The sequence below is a fragment of the Acromyrmex echinatior genome, chromosome 10 (genome assembly GCF_024713525.1).
Source record: "Acromyrmex echinatior isolate Ae372 chromosome 10, ASM2471352v2, whole genome shotgun sequence".
NCBI classification, from domain to species: Eukaryota; Metazoa; Arthropoda; class Insecta; order Hymenoptera; family Formicidae; genus Acromyrmex; species Acromyrmex echinatior.
Window position 1 is genome coordinate 8886682 of NC_141861.1, and position 19517 is coordinate 8906198.

A 19517-nucleotide genomic window follows, 5' to 3' on the forward strand; every position below is an offset into this window, starting at 1 on the left:
TGGCGATAAGACAATATATTATTGTGAAGCACATAAAAACATTTTTGTCATATTCATTTTTATTTATAACATGTAAATTAAAATATTTTACTTTTCAGTAACATCTCTTTTTCTTACGTAAAATTATCGTAAACAATGGAATGTCCACTTTGTTATCTGTTTTTTTTTTACATCTGTCTTAAGTTATGCGATAAATTGTCGATATCTCACGAATAGAAAAATAATATGTATATTTGTTACACGACAAATCTAAATGAAAAACAAGATAAAATTTAATGAGCTGTAAATATATATGCATGTATACATGCATATGGATGGTTTTTAAATTAATTTCTTTAAAAAAATATATATAAATCTGAAAAAATGAAATAACGAGCATCTATTTCATAGTTAAATATTAATAACATTATTAATAATTAACACTTTTATTATTTACTATTCAAGCAACATTACTTCAAATAACAAATCATATGTCAACATTAAAAAGTGAGAAACTGTGAAGATTATATCCGATATTACTAAAAAAAACTAATTCTACATTCTTTTACGCAAATTCTCTTGCATCATTTGTAATTAAATTAAATTAAATTCAAAGATTTAAAAATCAACAATCAACAATATTAGGCAAAAAACAAAAATAAATTAATTGACAGCTGTAATTAATTGATTTTAGCAAAAAACACCAAAAATGATTTAACGTAAAATGTTAGTTTCTTAAGATGTAAACGATCATAAGTCAAGCATATATTAATATGCATGACGTTTCATTTATTGTAACTGGCTAGTAAATCGGTACAGTAACTATTCCGGTGAACAGCGACACAGCGTCACTGTTTCCGCTTTCTTCATTCTGAAGAATCTTGATAATATTAAAAATAAATGGACGATCAATTTCCACCTCGATCGGCAACATCAGACATCGCATTTCAAACTCCAATCCTGGAACAAATTATCGGATTGTTCGTGCGATATGATAATGATCGTGATTAATCCTTATTCGCTTTGTAGAAGCGATTCGTGACAGCACAGCAAAGACATCATGCGTCCTGTTAAATTATTATGTGACGAAAAATATGATGCCTACAGTGTGCATTACTGTGTGCATCGTGATATAATTCTGGATTCGGATTTTTTATCTAATAATATTCCATTGATATTTTTTTAAGAGAAGAGAAAAGCAATTACATTTTGTAACAATTTCGTGTAGAAATCTAGATGCCCAAAACAATTCTTTTTTTGTATTTATATACAATTTTTTTTCAATATACAGACATCACAAGCATAACAGTGAGCAAATTAAGTCCAAAAAATTAAATAAAAAATACAATTAAAAAATGTAATTATCTCTTAAATTAAAAGAAAAATTCATTTATCATAAAATCTATGGTTGAAAAGTAGTTTTAACAAATACACTCATTCTATTTTACCGAGATTGAATATAATATTAAAAAGACTATCTATCTTTTTAAATATTAATTTCAAAAAAGCACCTTATGTAACACACACTTTCCAAAAGCGAACGTAAACCATCGTATAGATGATGTAAAACATTAGAATGAGATTAAAAAATTATTTCAAATGTTTAATATTTTATTAGTAAATTTTCAAAAAAATTAATTCAGCAATATAATAAAAAAACATAGAAAAAAATCAATGGTTGATCTAGTGCAGGCGAAATGAATCAACGCTGGTTAAATGAAATTAAAAAAATTATTACTCACAATTATTCACTCCCAACGCTATTATCTGTTATGTGAAGCTGATCACATATAAGTTATACGTGTTATGTAATTTTTCATCTCCAAGATAAGCGTCAATTTGTATAAATAAAAATTTTTTTCTCTTTTTCTCGATACAACGCGATCTAAGAGAGCAGTATTGAATTATATATTAAGCTGTACTGTATTAGCTGTGCTGTTTATTATCATGTTGAATTATATTGTATTATAGTATTGATTACGGGAAATATTAAAAACTCGCTAAAGCTTCAACGATGAATCCGACAAAAATCGGAGCTACGTTGTGTTTAATGGTGCAGTAGAAGGGTTTGTCCGCATTGAAGATTAATGGTTCGAGTAGAGGAGCTGGTCTTCCGGGTAAGAATATTACACCTATAAAAAATCATACAACTAGGTCATACGAACGTGTTGACTTATAAACATTTCCGTGCACTATTTGCATAATCTTCATCAAAGCGGTTTTGTTAAAGTATTATTAGCATGACCGAGTATCTTCCTCATAGAACTTTCAAACAACAGAAAGTTGAAAGATTGTGACAAAGTATTCTGTTTCATCATGTTGCATGTTGAAAATATCGCCCAAGAGAAACTTTATTGATTTAGAAACTGTACAGAGTACTAGAAAATTAGAGAGAGAGTTAATACGGTATTTTTTGTTCATTTTAAATTAACATCTGTTGTTTTATCCGTACGTGCATGTTGTGTATATAAAATTGTGTAATAAATCAAAAAGTGAAATTAAGTCGCTACATTTTTTGTATTAATTTAATTTCATTATTTCGGTTATTAAAATTACTTTATTTTTTAGGATATATATATGAATAGTTGGGAAAATATTATTTATATTAATTTATATTTTTTCAATCAAAATAAAGGTCTATTCTTTAAATTAATGTTTGACAATTTTTTAAAAATAGAATAATCAATAACTCAGATGTTAATGTATCGGTGATCGAATTAACTCTTATTTTAATTTAAGATAATAAATTTGTGAAAATTTACATATACATAGAAAATGTACATGATCGAAAAAAAAGGAATAAAAAGATTAAAAATCTTAAATGAATATTTTTAAGATTTAAGAAACGATGAAATTCTTTACAGTTTTTCTAATTTAATTTAGGAGAATTGTTAGCGTTTCAGATTGATTGTGTTGAAAGTCCGAAAGTTATCGGCGTGCAATCATATCTGAAATAAATTGATTCAATAAAGAATGTATATTGTATTCGAAATATCTAACTTTGATCATGATGACGTTCTCTCGTATTTGATATATCTTAAATAAATATTTCATCTATTGAGTATAGATGCATTATCTCAAAATGAATAGGCTAGCAAAAACTCTGTACCAATCGATATATTAAATCCTATATATATATACACACACACATACACTTAATTATAAAAAATATTAAATAAAGAATAATTCAGCAAGTTATCCCAATTTTGCGCAGTCTAATTTATTGATTTTTGTTAAATATTGTTTAAAACAATAGACTAAACCAATAAATAAACTATACAGATGTAACATAATATAAATATAAATAAATAAAAATCAGATGACATCAAAATAGATGATTTCTTGGGTATAAACAATTTTCTAGATAAATTTAATGTTACAAATTCAATTTAAAAAAAAAGTATCGGATATAAATCGTATTGAGTATGTTAATATTGATTTTGATATTAAGCATAATAGTAAATATTTGTTTTACAATAATTTTAAGAATTGTATTACAACTATAAGGTCATTACTGAATTCCCAATTTAAGTTATGTCTATTAAATCATAATATTAAATTTAAACTTTTTCAAATGACTACATCTCATACAATTATTAAAAAATACGCTTCATATGGTGTCCGATTCAAAAGCATTAATGATAATAAGCAAGCAAATTTAACAATTTGAAAATCATTTAAGTTATTGCATCCAATGAAACCGATCGTTTGACGTTCAGAATTATGATAAAAGAAGTTTTGTTATATATCAAATCGATTAAAGAAAGACGTTTCATTCTAGAAAATATCTCTGTCAATAATGATAACTAAACGATTTTCGTCATTGCAAGCCTTGTATCCTCGTATGTGCAATTTATATGTATGCGAATGTAAAAGAAAACTCGCGTTTGCACACATTTTAAATAAAAAACAATACTAAGACATAACTTAATTCTGCTTAATTGTCCAATATTTATCACTCAAAAAAGTGATCTTGCAGTTATCGCGAAAATTATTATAGCGAAAAGTACAAAAAATAGCTAAAATAGATAAATTTCTAGCAAGTACTGTGATATTTAATATGTATTATATCTAATCATATGGATAACAGAGATAGAATTGTGCTATAAATTCTATGCGTATAATACATGACATAATTTTCTATCAAATACAAAAAACAGCTATAATTCTAGTTGGAGCAACAAAATATTTTTTTGTGTATTTTTGGCTCGATTACATAGCCTGAGAATAAAGCTACGTTTGGCGAATTGTATTTAATATAGTAGAAGAATGGCTTATTTACTTCAAATTCCACTTTTGGTTCTATTATAAAAGAATAATCGAGGACTGGGACAACTGCAAATACTATGCATATTATACAATTGTCTAAGAAATTTCCATCTTTTCATTTGTGCAAGACACGAATGTACGCTTTGTCTATTATTTATAGGTTAATAATTATTATGCTCTACTGCAACTATTTAAAGCAGATGTTAGGTGGATATTTAGTAAACTGGGATATTTAGTGAAGAAATTAGAACTACTATATGCATTACTATATAATAATTTTATACGTTACAATTTTTACGTATTTAATCTTTTATACGTTATTGTAAAATGATCATAATTCAAAATACCTTTGTCTGGTAAGAAATTAATAATTCTTTAATGTCAGTTTATTTTTTCGTATGGCAAATTTGCCACAGAATGTGTTGAAAAATCGATATATGATCTTTTCCATAGCCGTTTAATTATATTTCTGGCACGTTTACGCGGCCATTGAATAAAGATTGGTTTAATGGCCGATACTGGATTTGATAAAAGAATGGTCGATTTATGTTGAACTCTGGTTCTTCTTCGAACATAAGTGCACTGGTAAGTACAAATTCCACAACTGTGAACAGAACATAAAGAATTGCTTATTATGCGTACTTGATTATTTAAGATTTTTTTCACTCATGAATGTATGTTCTGTTGCCGCTGTTTCGAGTTTTATACTTCTTTTTTATCAATACCAAAACTACTTTTGCAGGAAAATTCTTATTACTATTATTTAGAGATATGTAATTTATAAATTCTAAAAAGTAATTTAGAAGCAAATGTACATACATATTATTTGCTGAAATAAACGATGCATATTAATCATTGATGCATGTTATTTGAAAATAGAAAAGACAAGGAGTGTTGAAAAAAAGATTTTTTTATTTATTGTGAGATTGAGCAAATGCTATAACAATGTCTAGATAAAACAATTATAGATAATCATAACAAGAAGGAATAGCTTGCTAATATCGGAAATCATTTATTTAAATTTACTAATAAATCTTTTAATGTATCAAATATTAGTTATTTCGACACAATTATTGTAATTATTTAAAAGACGATGTATGTTTCGTCACTAAATAATGCTTTCTATAGTATAAAAGTTCAATAATTAAGTATTATAAATTGTAAAAATAATTAAATGTCACGATTATATAAACATCGAAATGTTTGAGATTTTAATATCACATTGTTATAATTAGATCGAATAAGAACAAACATAACAATTTAAAACTGCTCAACTAACATAAAAATGATAACATATAAAGAACAAAAAAGCTTAACACTATCGAAAATTTTGCTTATACATAGCTTATGTATAAGCAAATGTATAAGATATCGACAATTAAATTTATAGATTGACGATATTTATCGTAAAGAATATCTACATTTCTGAATTATTCACATAACCTTCGAACAAAGATACATAAATACATATATCATTAAATTAATAATGCATGATGAAATTGATAAATGAAAGAGAATCAAATAAATGCAGATATTCAGCTGATTTTATTGTTTATAGAATAAAATCTATTGCATTTTTGGTACGTTCACAAAACTCTCAAATAAAGACACGAATGATGTTCCCTCGTTATGACGAATGTAATAATAAAACGATCGATTTACGTCAAATTTTAACGATTCCCTAATTATTACACTGGTTCCTTTACCTATTAGAGCTGTGAACAGAATATAAAAAAGTCATTATATATTTTCGTATTTATTTAAAACTTTCCATGCACGAACGTATGTTCTGCCTACGCGTGATACAGATTACTAAAGCTATCTATTGGAAAAATAATGGATTTCTTTTTACTACACCTAATATATGAAAAGTTGGGAAAAATATTAATTATATTAATTTATATTTTTTCAAAAATAAAGATCTATTCTTTAAATTAATGTCTGACAATTTTTTAAAAATAGAATAATCAATAACTCAAATGTTAATGTATCGGTGATCGAATTAACTCTTATTTTAATTTAAGATAATAAATTCGTGAAAATTTACATACACATAGAAAATGTGCATGATCGAAAAAAGGAATAAAAAGATTAAAAATCTTAAATGAATATTTTTAAGATTTAATAAACGATGAAGTTCTTTACAGTTTTTCTAATTTAATTTAGGAGAATTGTTAGCATTTCAGATTGATTGTGTTGAAAGTCCGAAAGTTAACGGCGTGCAATCATCTGAAATAAATTGATTCAATAAAGAATGTATATTGTATTCGAAATATCTAACTTTGATCATGATGACGTTCTCTCGTATTTGATATATCTTAAATAAATATTTCATCTATTGAGTATAGATGCATTGTCTCAAAATGAATAGGCTAACAAAAACTCTGTACCAATCGATATATTAAATCCTATATATATATATACATATATATATACACACACTTAATTATAAAAAATATTAAATAAAGAATAATTCAGCAAGTTATCCCAATTTTGCGCAGTCTAATTTATCAATTTTTGTTAAATATTGTTTAAAACAATAGACTAAACCAATAAATAAACTATACAGATGTAACATAATATAAATATAAATAAATAAAAATCAGATGACATCAAAATAGATGATTTCTTGGGTATAAACAATTTTCTAGATAAATTTAACGTTACAAATTAAATTTAAAAAAAAAGTATCGGATATAAATCGTATTGAGTATATTAATATTGATTTTGATATTAAGCATAATAGTAAATATTTGTTTTACAATAATTTTAAGAATTGTATTACAACTATAAGGTCATTATTGAATTCCCAATTTAAGCTATGTCTATTAAATCGTAATATTAAATTCAAATTTTTTCAAATGGCTACATCTCATCCAATTATTAAAAAATTCGCTTCATATGATGTCCGATTCATAAAGGCATTAATGATAATAAGCAAGCAAATTTAGCAATTTGAAAATCATTTAAGTTATTGCATCCAATGAAACCGATCATTTGACGTTCAGAATTATATTATAATTATATAAAAGAAGTTTTGTTATATATCAAATCGATTAAAGAAAGACACGTTTCATACTAGAAAATATCTTTGTCAATAATGATAACTAAACGATTTTCGTCATTGCAAGCCTCGTATCTTCGTATGTGCAATTTATATGTATGCGAATGTAAAAGAAAACTCGCGTTTGCACACATTTTAAATAAAAAACAATATTAAGACATAACTTAATTCTGCTTAATTGTCCAATATTTATCACTCAAAAAAGTGATCTTGCAGTTATCGCGAAAATTATTATAGCGAAAAGTACAAAAAATAGCTAAAATAGATAAATTTCTAGCAAGTACTGTGATATTTAATATGTATTATATCTAATCATATGGATAACAGAGATAGAATTGTGCTATAAATTCTATGCGTATAATACATGACATAATTTTCTATCAAATACAAAAAACAGCTATAATTCTAGTTGGAGCAACAAAATATTTTTTTGTGTATTTTTGGCTCGATTACATAGCCTGAGAATAAAGCTACGTTTGGCGAATTGTATTTAATATAGTAGAAGAATGACTTATTTACTTCAAATTCCACTTCTGGTTCTATTATAAAAGAATAATCGAGCTGGACTGGGACAACTGCAAATACCATGCATATTATACAATTGTCTAAGAAATTTCCATCTTTTCATTTGTGCAAGACACGAATGTACGCTTTGTCAATTATTTATAAGTTAATAATTATTATGCTCTACTGCAACTATTTAAAGCAGAATGCAGATGTTAGATGGATATTTAGTGAACTGGGATATTTAGTGAAGAAATTAGAACTACTATATGCATTACTATATAATAATTTTATACGTTACAATCTTTACGTATTTAATCTTTTATACGTTATTGTAAAATGATCATAATTCAAAATACCTTCGTCTGGTAAGAAATTAATAATTCTTTAATGTCAGTTTATTTTTTCGTATGGCAAATTTGCCACAGAATGTGTTGAAAAATCGATATATGATCTTTTCCATAGCCGTTTAATTATATTTCTGGCACGTTTACGCGGCCATTGAATAAAGATTGGTTTAATGGCCGATACTGGATTTGATAAAAGAATGGTCGATTTATGTTGAACTCTGGTTCTTCTTTGAACATAAGTGCACTGCCAAATACAAATTCCACAACTGTGAACAGAACATAAAGAACTGCTTATTATGCGTACTTGATTATTTAAGATTTTTTTCACTCATGAATGTATGTTCTGTTGGCGCTGTTTCGAGTTTTATTTTCTTTTTTATCAAAACTACTTTTGCAGGAAAATTCTTATGACTATTATTTAGATATGTAATTTATAAATTCTAAAAAGTAATTTAGAAGCAAATGCACATATATATTATTTGCTAAAATAAACGATGCATATTAATCATTGATGTTATTTGAAAATAGAAAAGAGAAGGAGTGTTGAAAAAAAGATTTTTTTATTTATTGTGAGATTGCGCAAATGCTATAACAATGTCTAGATAAAACAATTATATATAATCATAACAAGAAGGAATAGCTTGCTAATATCGGAAATCATTTATTTAAATTTACTAATAAATCTTTTAATGTATCAAATATTAGTTATTTCGACACAATTATTGTAATTATTTAAAAGATGATGTATGTTTCGCCACTAAATAATGCTTTCTATAGTATAAAAGTTCAATAATTAAGTATTATAAATTGTAAAAATAATTAAATGTCACGATTATATAAACATCGAAATGTTTGAGATTTTAATATCACATTGTTATAATTAGATCGAATAAGAACAAACATAACAATTTAAAACTGCTCAACTAACATAAAAATGATAACATATAAAGAACAAAAAAGCTTAACACTATCGAAAATTTTGCTTATACATAGCTTATGTATAAGCAAATGTATAAGATATCGACAATTGAATTTATAGATTGACGATATTTATCGTAAAGAATATCTACATTTCTGGATTATTCACATAACCTTCGAACAAAGATACATAAATACATATATCATTAAATTAATAATGCATGATGAAATTGATAAAAAAAAGAGAAACAGATAGATGCAGATATTCAACTGATTTTATTGTTTACAGAGTAAAATCTATTGCATTTTTGGTATGTTCACAAAACCCTCAAATAAAGACACGAATGATGTTCCCTCGTCATGACGAATGTAATAATAAAACGGCCGATTCACATCGAATTCTAATGGATTACTAATGCTTGCACTGGAGAGGGATATAAGTACAGCTGTAAACAAAATTTAAAAAAATCATTAGGTACTCGTATTTTCGTGTTTATTTAAAACACTTTTCACATTACTTGTACATTACGAACATATGTTTTGCTGAAGATAGCTTCTAAACTTTTTATTCAAATGATTATATTGCCAAATGATTCTCGTAATCATCTAATTACATAAAAGATGGTTCAGAATATGAATACATAAATAAATATATCATTAAATTAATAATGCATGATGAAATTGATAAAAAAAACAGAAGCAGATAGATGCAGATATTCAGCTGATTTTATTGTTTACAGAGTAAAATCTATTGCATTGTTGGTACGTTCACAAAACTCTCAAATAAAGACACGAATAATGTTCCCTCGTTATGACGAATGTAATAATAAAACGATCGATTTACGTCAAATTCTAACGATTCCCTAATTATTACACTGGTTCCTTTACCTACTAGAGCTGTGAACAGAATATAAAAAAGTCATTATGTATTTTCGTATTTATTTGTAACTTTCCATGCATGACACGAACGTATGTTCTGCCGAAGGTAGATAATATCTCAGCCTTCTGTTCAAATTATACTATAAAATGATTCTCATAATCATCTAACTACATAAAGATGATTTATATAAAACAAATAGTGTACAAAGTATGTGTGTTATTAAATGAATAATGCGTTGTAAAGATAAAAGAAACAAAAGCAGACAAATAAAAATATTAGATGTAGTAAAAAGAAATCCATTATTTTTCCAATAGATGGCTTTAGTAATCTGTATCTCACATTGCATTAGCTGATTTAATTTTTTACAGAGTAAAATTTATTACATTTCTGGTATGTTTGCAAGACCCTCAAATAAAGATACGAGCGATGTTCTCGTGTTATGACGAATTTAATAATAAAAAAATCGATTTACATCGAATCCTGATTCCCTAATTAAGCTAGCAAGATTGGAGATACTCATTGGAGATACTAAAACTATGAACAAAATATGAAAAAAATCGTTATGTATTTTCTTATTCATTTAGAATTTTTACGCACGTCACGAATGTATGCTCTATCGAAGATAGTATTTCAACTTTCTATTTGAATAATTATACTACCAAATTATCTAGTTACGTAAAAGGTAATTCAAAACATAAATACTCAAAGGTATGCCATTAAATAAATGATAAAATCAAAATAAAGAAACAAAAGTAGGCAGCAGATATTTTTATTTGATTTTGATAGAGTAAAATTTTTTACGGAGTAAAATCTATCACATTTCTGGTACGTTCACACGACCTTTGAATAAAGCAAACGATGTTTTGTCGTTATGATGAATATAATAATAAAAAGGTCGATTTATATCGAATATTAAAGGTACTTCTCCAATTATCATACTGTCAACCACAATTTCCACAACTGTGAACAGAATATAAAAAATAAAAGATTGTTCATTATATCAGTTATATGTATATGCATTTATCATTCGAGTGATCTTCACTTTGTGTTATAAATGTATGATTTATTAAATTTAATTTTGATAAAAACATTCCATATACTACATAAATGCGACATCGCAATGTCTACTATTAGCGATATTTTCTCTAGTTTATATAATTTCGGAAAAACTTGAAACTTTAAAATTATCATAATTTTAAGTTAACTAAGTATTAAAACCCTATTTTGATAGTACAAGAACCGTAACAAAAATGAATAGATAATAAATATTGTAGATTTTTCGTAATTTATTTGTGATGCCAAATTGATAATGCTTTACGATATAATATTTGTGCTTTTCACATAGCCTTCAAATAAAGATATGAACGATGCTGTCCCGTTATAATAAATGTGATAATAGAACGGTCGATTTACGTTAAATTCTACAGCTTTCACAATATTTATCCAAGCAACTTCCAAAAATGCTGTCACAACTGTGAACAAAATATAAGAAGTCGTTAGACATTCGCTTAACCTTAGAACGTACGAAGTCATTGAGCACTAAGACATGTTCAATGATCAGTAAAAGATCCAAATCTATCATGTTAAAAAAAGCTGAAGCCTGATTGAGCACTCCAGTGTCATTCACCAAAGCAGAGACAAGCTTTTAAAAATTCAGATATGTATCAATTTGAACCTCCTGGTGATTAGTATTAAAAGAAATTTGATAATGTATTTATTCTTTTTTCCTTTTTCAAAATAATTAATTCGATTTAATAATTAGATTTGTGTTTATAAAAGTTTATCAGATCTATATATTATTACACATTATAATATTTTATTATTATTATATTTTATATTTTATTATATAAATATTTTATCATTAAAAATATAAAAATTTTGTATATGAAAATCTTACATTACATTAACTAAGAATGACCTATTTTCTCGGATATAAAATTTACATATCAATAACAATATTGATAATATTTTAGGATTAAGCATTTCGATTTTTTTCACATTACAAACTTTTATTTTGTCAACACTGTTTCGAATTTAATGTGTGCGTGATTTCTCTATTACTTTACCAAATAATTCTTTCGGTTATATAGAAGTGGTTTAGAAAGTACAGGAATATTTTATCGCCAGTAAATGATGCATTTTATTTTGAAAAGAATAGAATAAGATATCACACAAAAGTCAACAGTTTGATATTTCTAAATCAGTTATTATAATGAGATCGAAGAACGTTTAGCTAAAACAATAATTATAACAAACATGACAAGAGTACTTTATGAGTTTGCTAATAAAAAATGTTAAACGTATCAAATAATAAATTTTCAGATTACAAATTTTTTGCGTGATATATTTTTAACATGTTCACACAATCACACGATCTATGAACAAAGATATGAATAATCTATTGTTACTCATATAACGAATATCATAATAAAATGGTCGGTTTGTTTCGAAAATTTGTGTATATGCGCCTATATTTACAGTGATCATACGTCCTTTATTGTAAAGGATATCTTTTAGATAGTCCTTTAGATTTGTTTCTTCAAAACTCAATTTTGTCCTTTATTTTCCAATATTTTTCTTTACTGTCCTTTATTTTGAAATTATGGGAAATTCTTTTCTAAATTAGCGTTCTAATGTCTAATATTATATTAATGAACAAATTTTCACGGAAAATATTTTACAGTTTCATGCATATAAATACAATTTGTTCTTGTTAATTGTATATTTCTTAAATTTAAAATTAAATTTATTCAAATTACAGTTGTTTTCATTTTTATTATTTCGAATCTTATTATTTCAAATCAAAAATTTGTTCCAATACAGTCGAACCAGTTTCAAACTATCAGAAAACTGCGCATTATCTCAATTTGATTATACTGCGCAATAACATTTATAATGTACAGATTCTTGACAATCACAAATTAGTTTGAAAACATGTAGGAACAAAACCCTAAAATTTTCAGATTTATCCTTTATTTGCTTTAAGAAAATGATCACCTACATTAACTATAAGCACGAACGATTTTGAACTCCCGCAAACAATAACAATAAGACAATCTGTATAACGAGATCCTTATCGATTTGTTTCTTTTTTGTCAATGCAATCCCTGTACAAATGTTTGCATATCTCGAATTTAACTTGGTTCTCTTAAAAAAATTTTTTTCTTCTCAGACATTCTTTTTTCGCTGTTATCAATTATTGTTTATAACGTTTGCACCTAATTTATTCGAATCGTTATGTTCGTAAAAATCTTATAATTGAATTATTAGTATCCCAATAAACAGTAATTATAGCTGTATTTCAGATATACACTGTTAGTACTGAAAATCTATAGTTTATGTTATGCATACTGTAAATGTATACTGTAGATTTTCAGTACTGGTAGTGCATATCGGAACACAGCCTATATCGTTATAGTCAGTTGCGAGGTAATTGATTTGTATAAAATGTGAAGAAATTACAAGAATAATCGCAAGTGATAAAATTAATGCAAAAAGAAAAAAAAAGATAAGCAGATTAATAAGAGATCTTACAGATCGTTTAGCTGCTATCGCATTTTATGATGTTCACACGTGCGACTCATCTCGTTAACTTCTTAATCTCGGATTATTTACGACGCCTCGGAATAATTCGAAATCATTTGACCATCTCATTACGAATGAAAATGGCCTGTTCGCTTCGAAGTTCTTGAAATTGGGTAGAAATCTTCGATTGCTGATGCCTACCAGACAAACGTCAAATTTCTACCATATAATCTTTTACACTAAGATTTGAAAAAGCAATCAAAAGAAGCATCAAAGTGCTTTTAAATAAATTCGAATTGGCTCAAAAACAGATTTGTTAGAAGTTTTAATTTTTCATTTACAAAAAAATTTATATATTATTTTTGTGTACAGTAATATTTAGAAATGCATGTATTGTATACAGGATAAAAATATTATAAAGAGTTATGTTTAAAACATTAAATTATTAATATTCTCATATATATATATATATTATATGTACTATATTAATAATTTAAAAAGCTAATATATCTTTATAAAATATTAACACCAATATTTTTATAATCACAGTTTATATTTTGTAATAAGAAACGGTAAAATAAATATCGCATTGTAAAAATTAAAATTATTACAGAACGCTTTTGAATCGATTTAAATGCACTTTGAATTCTCGTAATATGCGTTGTATGTAAAATTTAACAAATAAGAAATAATTAACAAACGAAAAAATATTGATTAAGAAAATTCTCATGTATATATAATATAAAAATATAATAAAGCTATAGAAATAAAGTGACCAAAAAGTGATAAAATAATCAACAAATATATATACGTATTATGTATATTAATTATTCTTCGTCGAATTATCAAAAATTCTATTAATATTTTGATGGTTTATGTTATGGAATAATTAAATCTATTGAACAGGGTAATTAATTATATATCACATAATACGTATAATAAATTAAAAGAAACAGTGTTTTTTTTTATGATGATCATCTACTTAGATATGTTATCAAGACTGCACATTTTCGGACTTGTGCATAATCAAAATTAATTTGAGCAATAATAATTTAATTTCTATTATACAAATAATGTCATGTTTTACAAGTTATACATCTCACGAGATACCCTCAGTCACTATATCATTTTATACGAAAGATGTATGTACTTTATCATAAATTAATTTTACTATTAATCGCACGTCGTTAAAATATTTTTCTTTTCACATTGAGAAACCCATTTAGTTGAATCAATTAATTTCTTGTTTGGATATGGGCAAACAAATCCTTGGTTGATTCAACTAAATAGGTTTCTTAGTGCAGTTATAAAATTGCTGAGTATATCGATAGTATATCGATGAATAACTAAAAAGTATCATATACGCACGTCTCTGCCACGAGTGTAATATGAAAAGTATTAATTATTGTTTTCTATCATTACGAAAAATATATAAATATTCATTATCACTACCACAGGATCTTCGCTACGAATAACGCGATGCTGTTGTGTTTAATAATCGCCAGGAAAGGATGATCGACGCGAAGTAATAAAGGCTCCACCGGTTTCCAAGTACCCGAAAGAGGTCTGACAGAGGCACCTGTCAGAAGATCATTCTTTGTATCAATTATCCGTTCAATAATCGGGTGCGCTCTTGGATGCCCAAAGCACGCGAGAAATATTCAGATAAAAGATATGACTGATTGAATATTAGTAATGTCAGGACTTGGTCAGAGCATAGATACTTGGTTGAGAGTGCAGGAAAAGAAAAAAAGAATTTAGTAAAAATGCATCTCTGATTACGATAGAATCAGCGAGTCATAAGTCAAGCAATGAAAATCGCCCGTATTTTATATAAATATACGTATATATTTTTTAAATGTTATTTGTTCAAAATTTTTTTAGTTTAATATATATAAATGCGTCCACATTATTTTCGCCAATTCTTTCATTGAATTAAAGAAAGAAAATTCTATTTTGTCAGCTGTGACAGATGTTTTGTTGTCAAATATATCGAATCGAGGAAAAGTGCAATCATTTTGCTGTTATAAAACTAACTTTTATTTTGGAGATTCATAGTCCGATCGACGGATATCATCATGATTTATTATGCCTTCTCATGTGGTTATGAAGGATTCGAAAAATTTTTCTCGAAAATTTTGATCTTTTCCTTTTTCTTTTTTCTTATTAATAGCTTTGTTAAATTTTAGTTAAATTGGTATTAACATATTCTAATGAGATGATTAATTTTATTTTCGCGTATCATAAACAGAGCCGTTATCGCAAAATATATCTTTATCGTCGTGAACCATGAACTGCATAATTCTCTGATACTATCGGTAGATGCGCATTCTAAATGTTAAAGATGATTTAAGTCATTAAATAAAATCAACTTTAACTCTCCACAATTTTGAGCTTCTATCACTTCACCATCCAATCACTCATACAATTTTATTTTTAGAAGTGAACTGCAGAAGTGCACAAGTCTAATTTAAGCATAATAATCTGTTTAAAGACTTCTAAATTTTAAATTTCGTATTACCTAAAAAATCCCATTGTTCCTTCGAAATAAATCTCAGAACATAGCATAGCTTGTAATAATAAATACGAATACAAGCTATGCAATCACCATAATACATTCATGTTAACTACATGCACACAAGATTTAAGTTAAATGCGAGCACTGATCAAATGTCAATAGTCGCAATATTGAAACGCTCTATTTATTATAAAATTTGAAAATTTACAAGTTTTTCCGAATATCATCGAAACAGATCATAAATATCAATTAGCTTGTCTTGTATATACAATTGTCATTGTGTGACAAAAATTATAATAGGTGCAACGTGAGTTGCATAATCAAACAAACGTGCGGTTTGATGCTATGCAGTGTGGTGTATAATAAAGCAAGTTAATTAACAATGCAATAGTATGTTTACAAAAGTGCAGATATAAAAGAAAGCAGAAAAAAATAGATAAGACGAAAAAATATAAAAATAGAATACTGCGTAGAGAATAGCCTGCTGATATAGAAAGCATGTGAGCAACATTTAGCTATCACACTCAGCTTAAAATCACGGCAGTGTACAAAATCACATATATCCGTGCCGTAGAAAGCGAAAAATTTGAAATTTTGCTACACGATTAACATAATATTAAAATAATGTTACATGCACAAGCATAATAGTTTCCAAAAAATAATTTCTCAGAGTGTCTAAAAAGCGAAAAAAAATTTCGATATATCCCAAATAAAATTAGGCGAAATATCATCTTGCTCTTAATGTGAAATTAATATTACTTACAGTTATTATTATTTTTCTCTTGCATTTTATCTAGACTATAAATAGTTAAATATTATGTGCATTCTATCTAAACTATAAATAATTAAATATTATAATCTTCTTTCAAAATTATAAATAACACAGCAAATACATTAACTAAGAACAGCTGTTAGTTATATTATTTCTCACTCAACTGTAATGTATAACAGTTACATAATACATATTACAGATAAATATAGATAATAAATATAGATAAATATAGATAATAAAAAATGAGACATACACAAATATAAAGTATCTAAAGCAAATTATTTGACTTACATATTTTTTTCTATTTAAAGATTGAAACGTCAAGATAATATTTCGCCCATATTCAGCAAACAAATGCAAAAAACAAAACAAGGTGTACTTACCAGTAACGGCGGCTGCTTCGCTACCTTCCTCATTAACTTCGATGAAAGCTTTTTGCACGACTTTGTCGATCTTCAGAGGTATATCCGAAATGCCGCTGAAGTTAGCTTTATCGGTGAATGCCTCACTAAGACCCATCTGCAGCAAGTAAGACCGCAAGTTAGATACAATATTGCATTTATTTTATTATCGATTATCAGCGGAACATTACGACGTACCTTATTGGACAATGTATCCTTGAGATCCAACTTGGTCTCAGATCTGAACCTGGGCAGATATAATCGGACTTCACGTTCGTATATTTGGGTGAGGCGAGAGCTGCATTCCGCGCTAACTTCCTCGAGTTTGTCGGTCAGCGCAGCTAGACCGTCAATTTTATTGGGTAGAATGATCACCATACTGATCTCTTTATTCTGCGATAATAAAATTTATATTCATAAAACAAGATTCGTGAAATTCACTTCGTTGCTTTTCACCACAACTGCGAAACACACACTTGTGGAAAGCAATAATCTTACACACATTTGACTAAATATTGTTTTTAATATTACCGCATATGGCAATTCGATGCATTTAGCATCGTATTCCGGCAATTCGGTGTATTTATAGTTGCCCTTTCTGTACATAGTTGGAACATCTTTCACGGTGTTGGCATCAATATGGAACGGACGGTCCGTGGTAAGCTTAGGATCGAACTGATGTGCCCATAGGCCCTTGAAATACACCGCGTTTGCGAGCACCAGTGCAGTACTAGCATCCACATCGCCTATAATCGATAATACAAATTATAAGCATGCTTTCAATTGCTTCAAATCAATACATTTTTGTATACAATTATGAAAATATAAGAATATAATATCTAGATAGTAAAAATAATATTTAATACTTTGGTGAGTTACAACATTTTTGACGAAACAATTGCTCTAAATTTATGTTAAATTCTTTACGTAAATGCAGAAAATAAGAAAATTCTATTTTATCTCAATTGTCGTAGAATTTCACAATGAATGCCTACCTTCATTAATGATGCTCTTGATGCGATCATTTGTTTGTTCTTTGCACCAGATATTGATGGTGTCCGCAGCTTCTTGGCTTTTACTGAAGTCTACCGATTGAATGCCAGATTTATAATATGTCTCGAGATCCTGTTTGTATTCAGGTTTTATCGGGAAGTCCTTGCCGATAAACATCTTATTAGCGAGCTTCAAAGTAACATTCTCAACGTTCTGTAAGGATAGTGTTCCATTATTTCGATTAGCATTATTTATCACTAGAGTATTATAAAATATCACATGATATAACCAAATTAATTCTGTCACAATTTATAAATAATATGCTAAATTTGATTAATGATTCCTAAAAATGTTAACATTTTATAAATTAATATTATTCTAATTTTATTAAATTTTGAAGATTTAAATAGCACATAAAGAAACGTAATTAGTAAAACGTAAGCAGTAAGCAGATCAACATTTTTTATTTGCTATTGCCTACATACATTATTGCCTTACGTTCTCGACTGATTGACCGGTTCGCTTATTGCTTTATGTCTTGCTGTGTTTATGTTTCTCTATGTGTTACATAGTTCACATTCTGTAAGTGGTGTACAACTATTACGTTTCACAACATTGTAATTTGATAATTACATTCAATTTATCGATGAGATTCTGATAACCTTCTAAAGTTTGTGGTTTCGAGGCTGGAAGCTTGAGAACATCTTTAAACTGCGCCTCGGTATTTCCGGCAGCTCCATCAGCTGCCATGCTCAAGGCAATATGGGCACTCAGGGGAGAACATATTAAATTGTCTGATTGTTCTTGTGAAACAGTCTAAAAAAAAGGTTATTCATTATAAACATTTTTCTATTTTATAATTAACAGTATGAAAGTTCCATTACACATATCAGAAAATTAATCAAATGAAGAAAATCAGGCATTTCTCTTTTGATTATTTCACAATCAGCAAGTTACTGACTTACTATTTAGTGTATTAAAATTAGTTATATGAGGAGCAGACTTCCAAAACGCATTTTGTCAAAAATTTCATTTTTTTAGTTAGAGATGGCATAATGTTTAAAGATGTGTTGAAAGATTCATATTTTAAGCTACTCTACGATGTTCTGAAAGCATTTTTTCATCCATTAATTTATGTGCTGAAAAAAGTCTAAACATTCGAATTATCCTTATATGTCCTTATATGTCCTTTAAGACAAGCAAAATGCTTTGTTTAACATTATTAGAAATAATTTAGTGCAATTTTGTTTTACATCTTACTGATTAGTAAATTGTTATTTTCTATAAGGCGTGCGATTTTGTGGCTTTTTTCTCGTTTTTTAAAACTTTCTATTTGTTTTTGTA

General features: G+C 27.1%; 1 protein-coding gene across 16 annotated transcripts in view; it reads right to left on the reverse strand.

Annotated features, from left to right (window-relative positions):
* The window catches only part of LOC105150284 (antichymotrypsin-2), a 38813-nt gene that overhangs the window by 7800 nt on the left and 11496 nt on the right, over positions 1-19517 (reverse strand). For 6 of the 16 annotated variants that reach the window (XM_011063251.2, XM_011063252.2, XM_011063262.2 and 3 more), the window contains exons 3-7: positions 18807-18989; positions 18176-18386; positions 17712-17926; positions 17379-17573; positions 17163-17298 (exon numbers count right to left, since the gene is read on the reverse strand). In XM_011063251.2, coding sequence (XP_011061553.1) covers positions 17163-17298; positions 17379-17573; positions 17712-17926; positions 18176-18386; positions 18807-18989 — 940 coding nt within the window. Of the gene's footprint in view, positions 1-41; positions 940-1791; positions 1865-1900; positions 2112-4506; positions 4853-8086; positions 8433-8707; positions 9531-9792; positions 9982-10717; positions 10925-11230; positions 11437-12079; positions 15069-17162; positions 17299-17378; positions 17574-17711; positions 17927-18175; positions 18387-18806; positions 18990-19517 lie in introns of those variants that run through there. The other 10 variants (XM_087410307.1, XM_011063249.2, XM_011063259.2 and 7 more) reach the window with 10 other exon arrangements.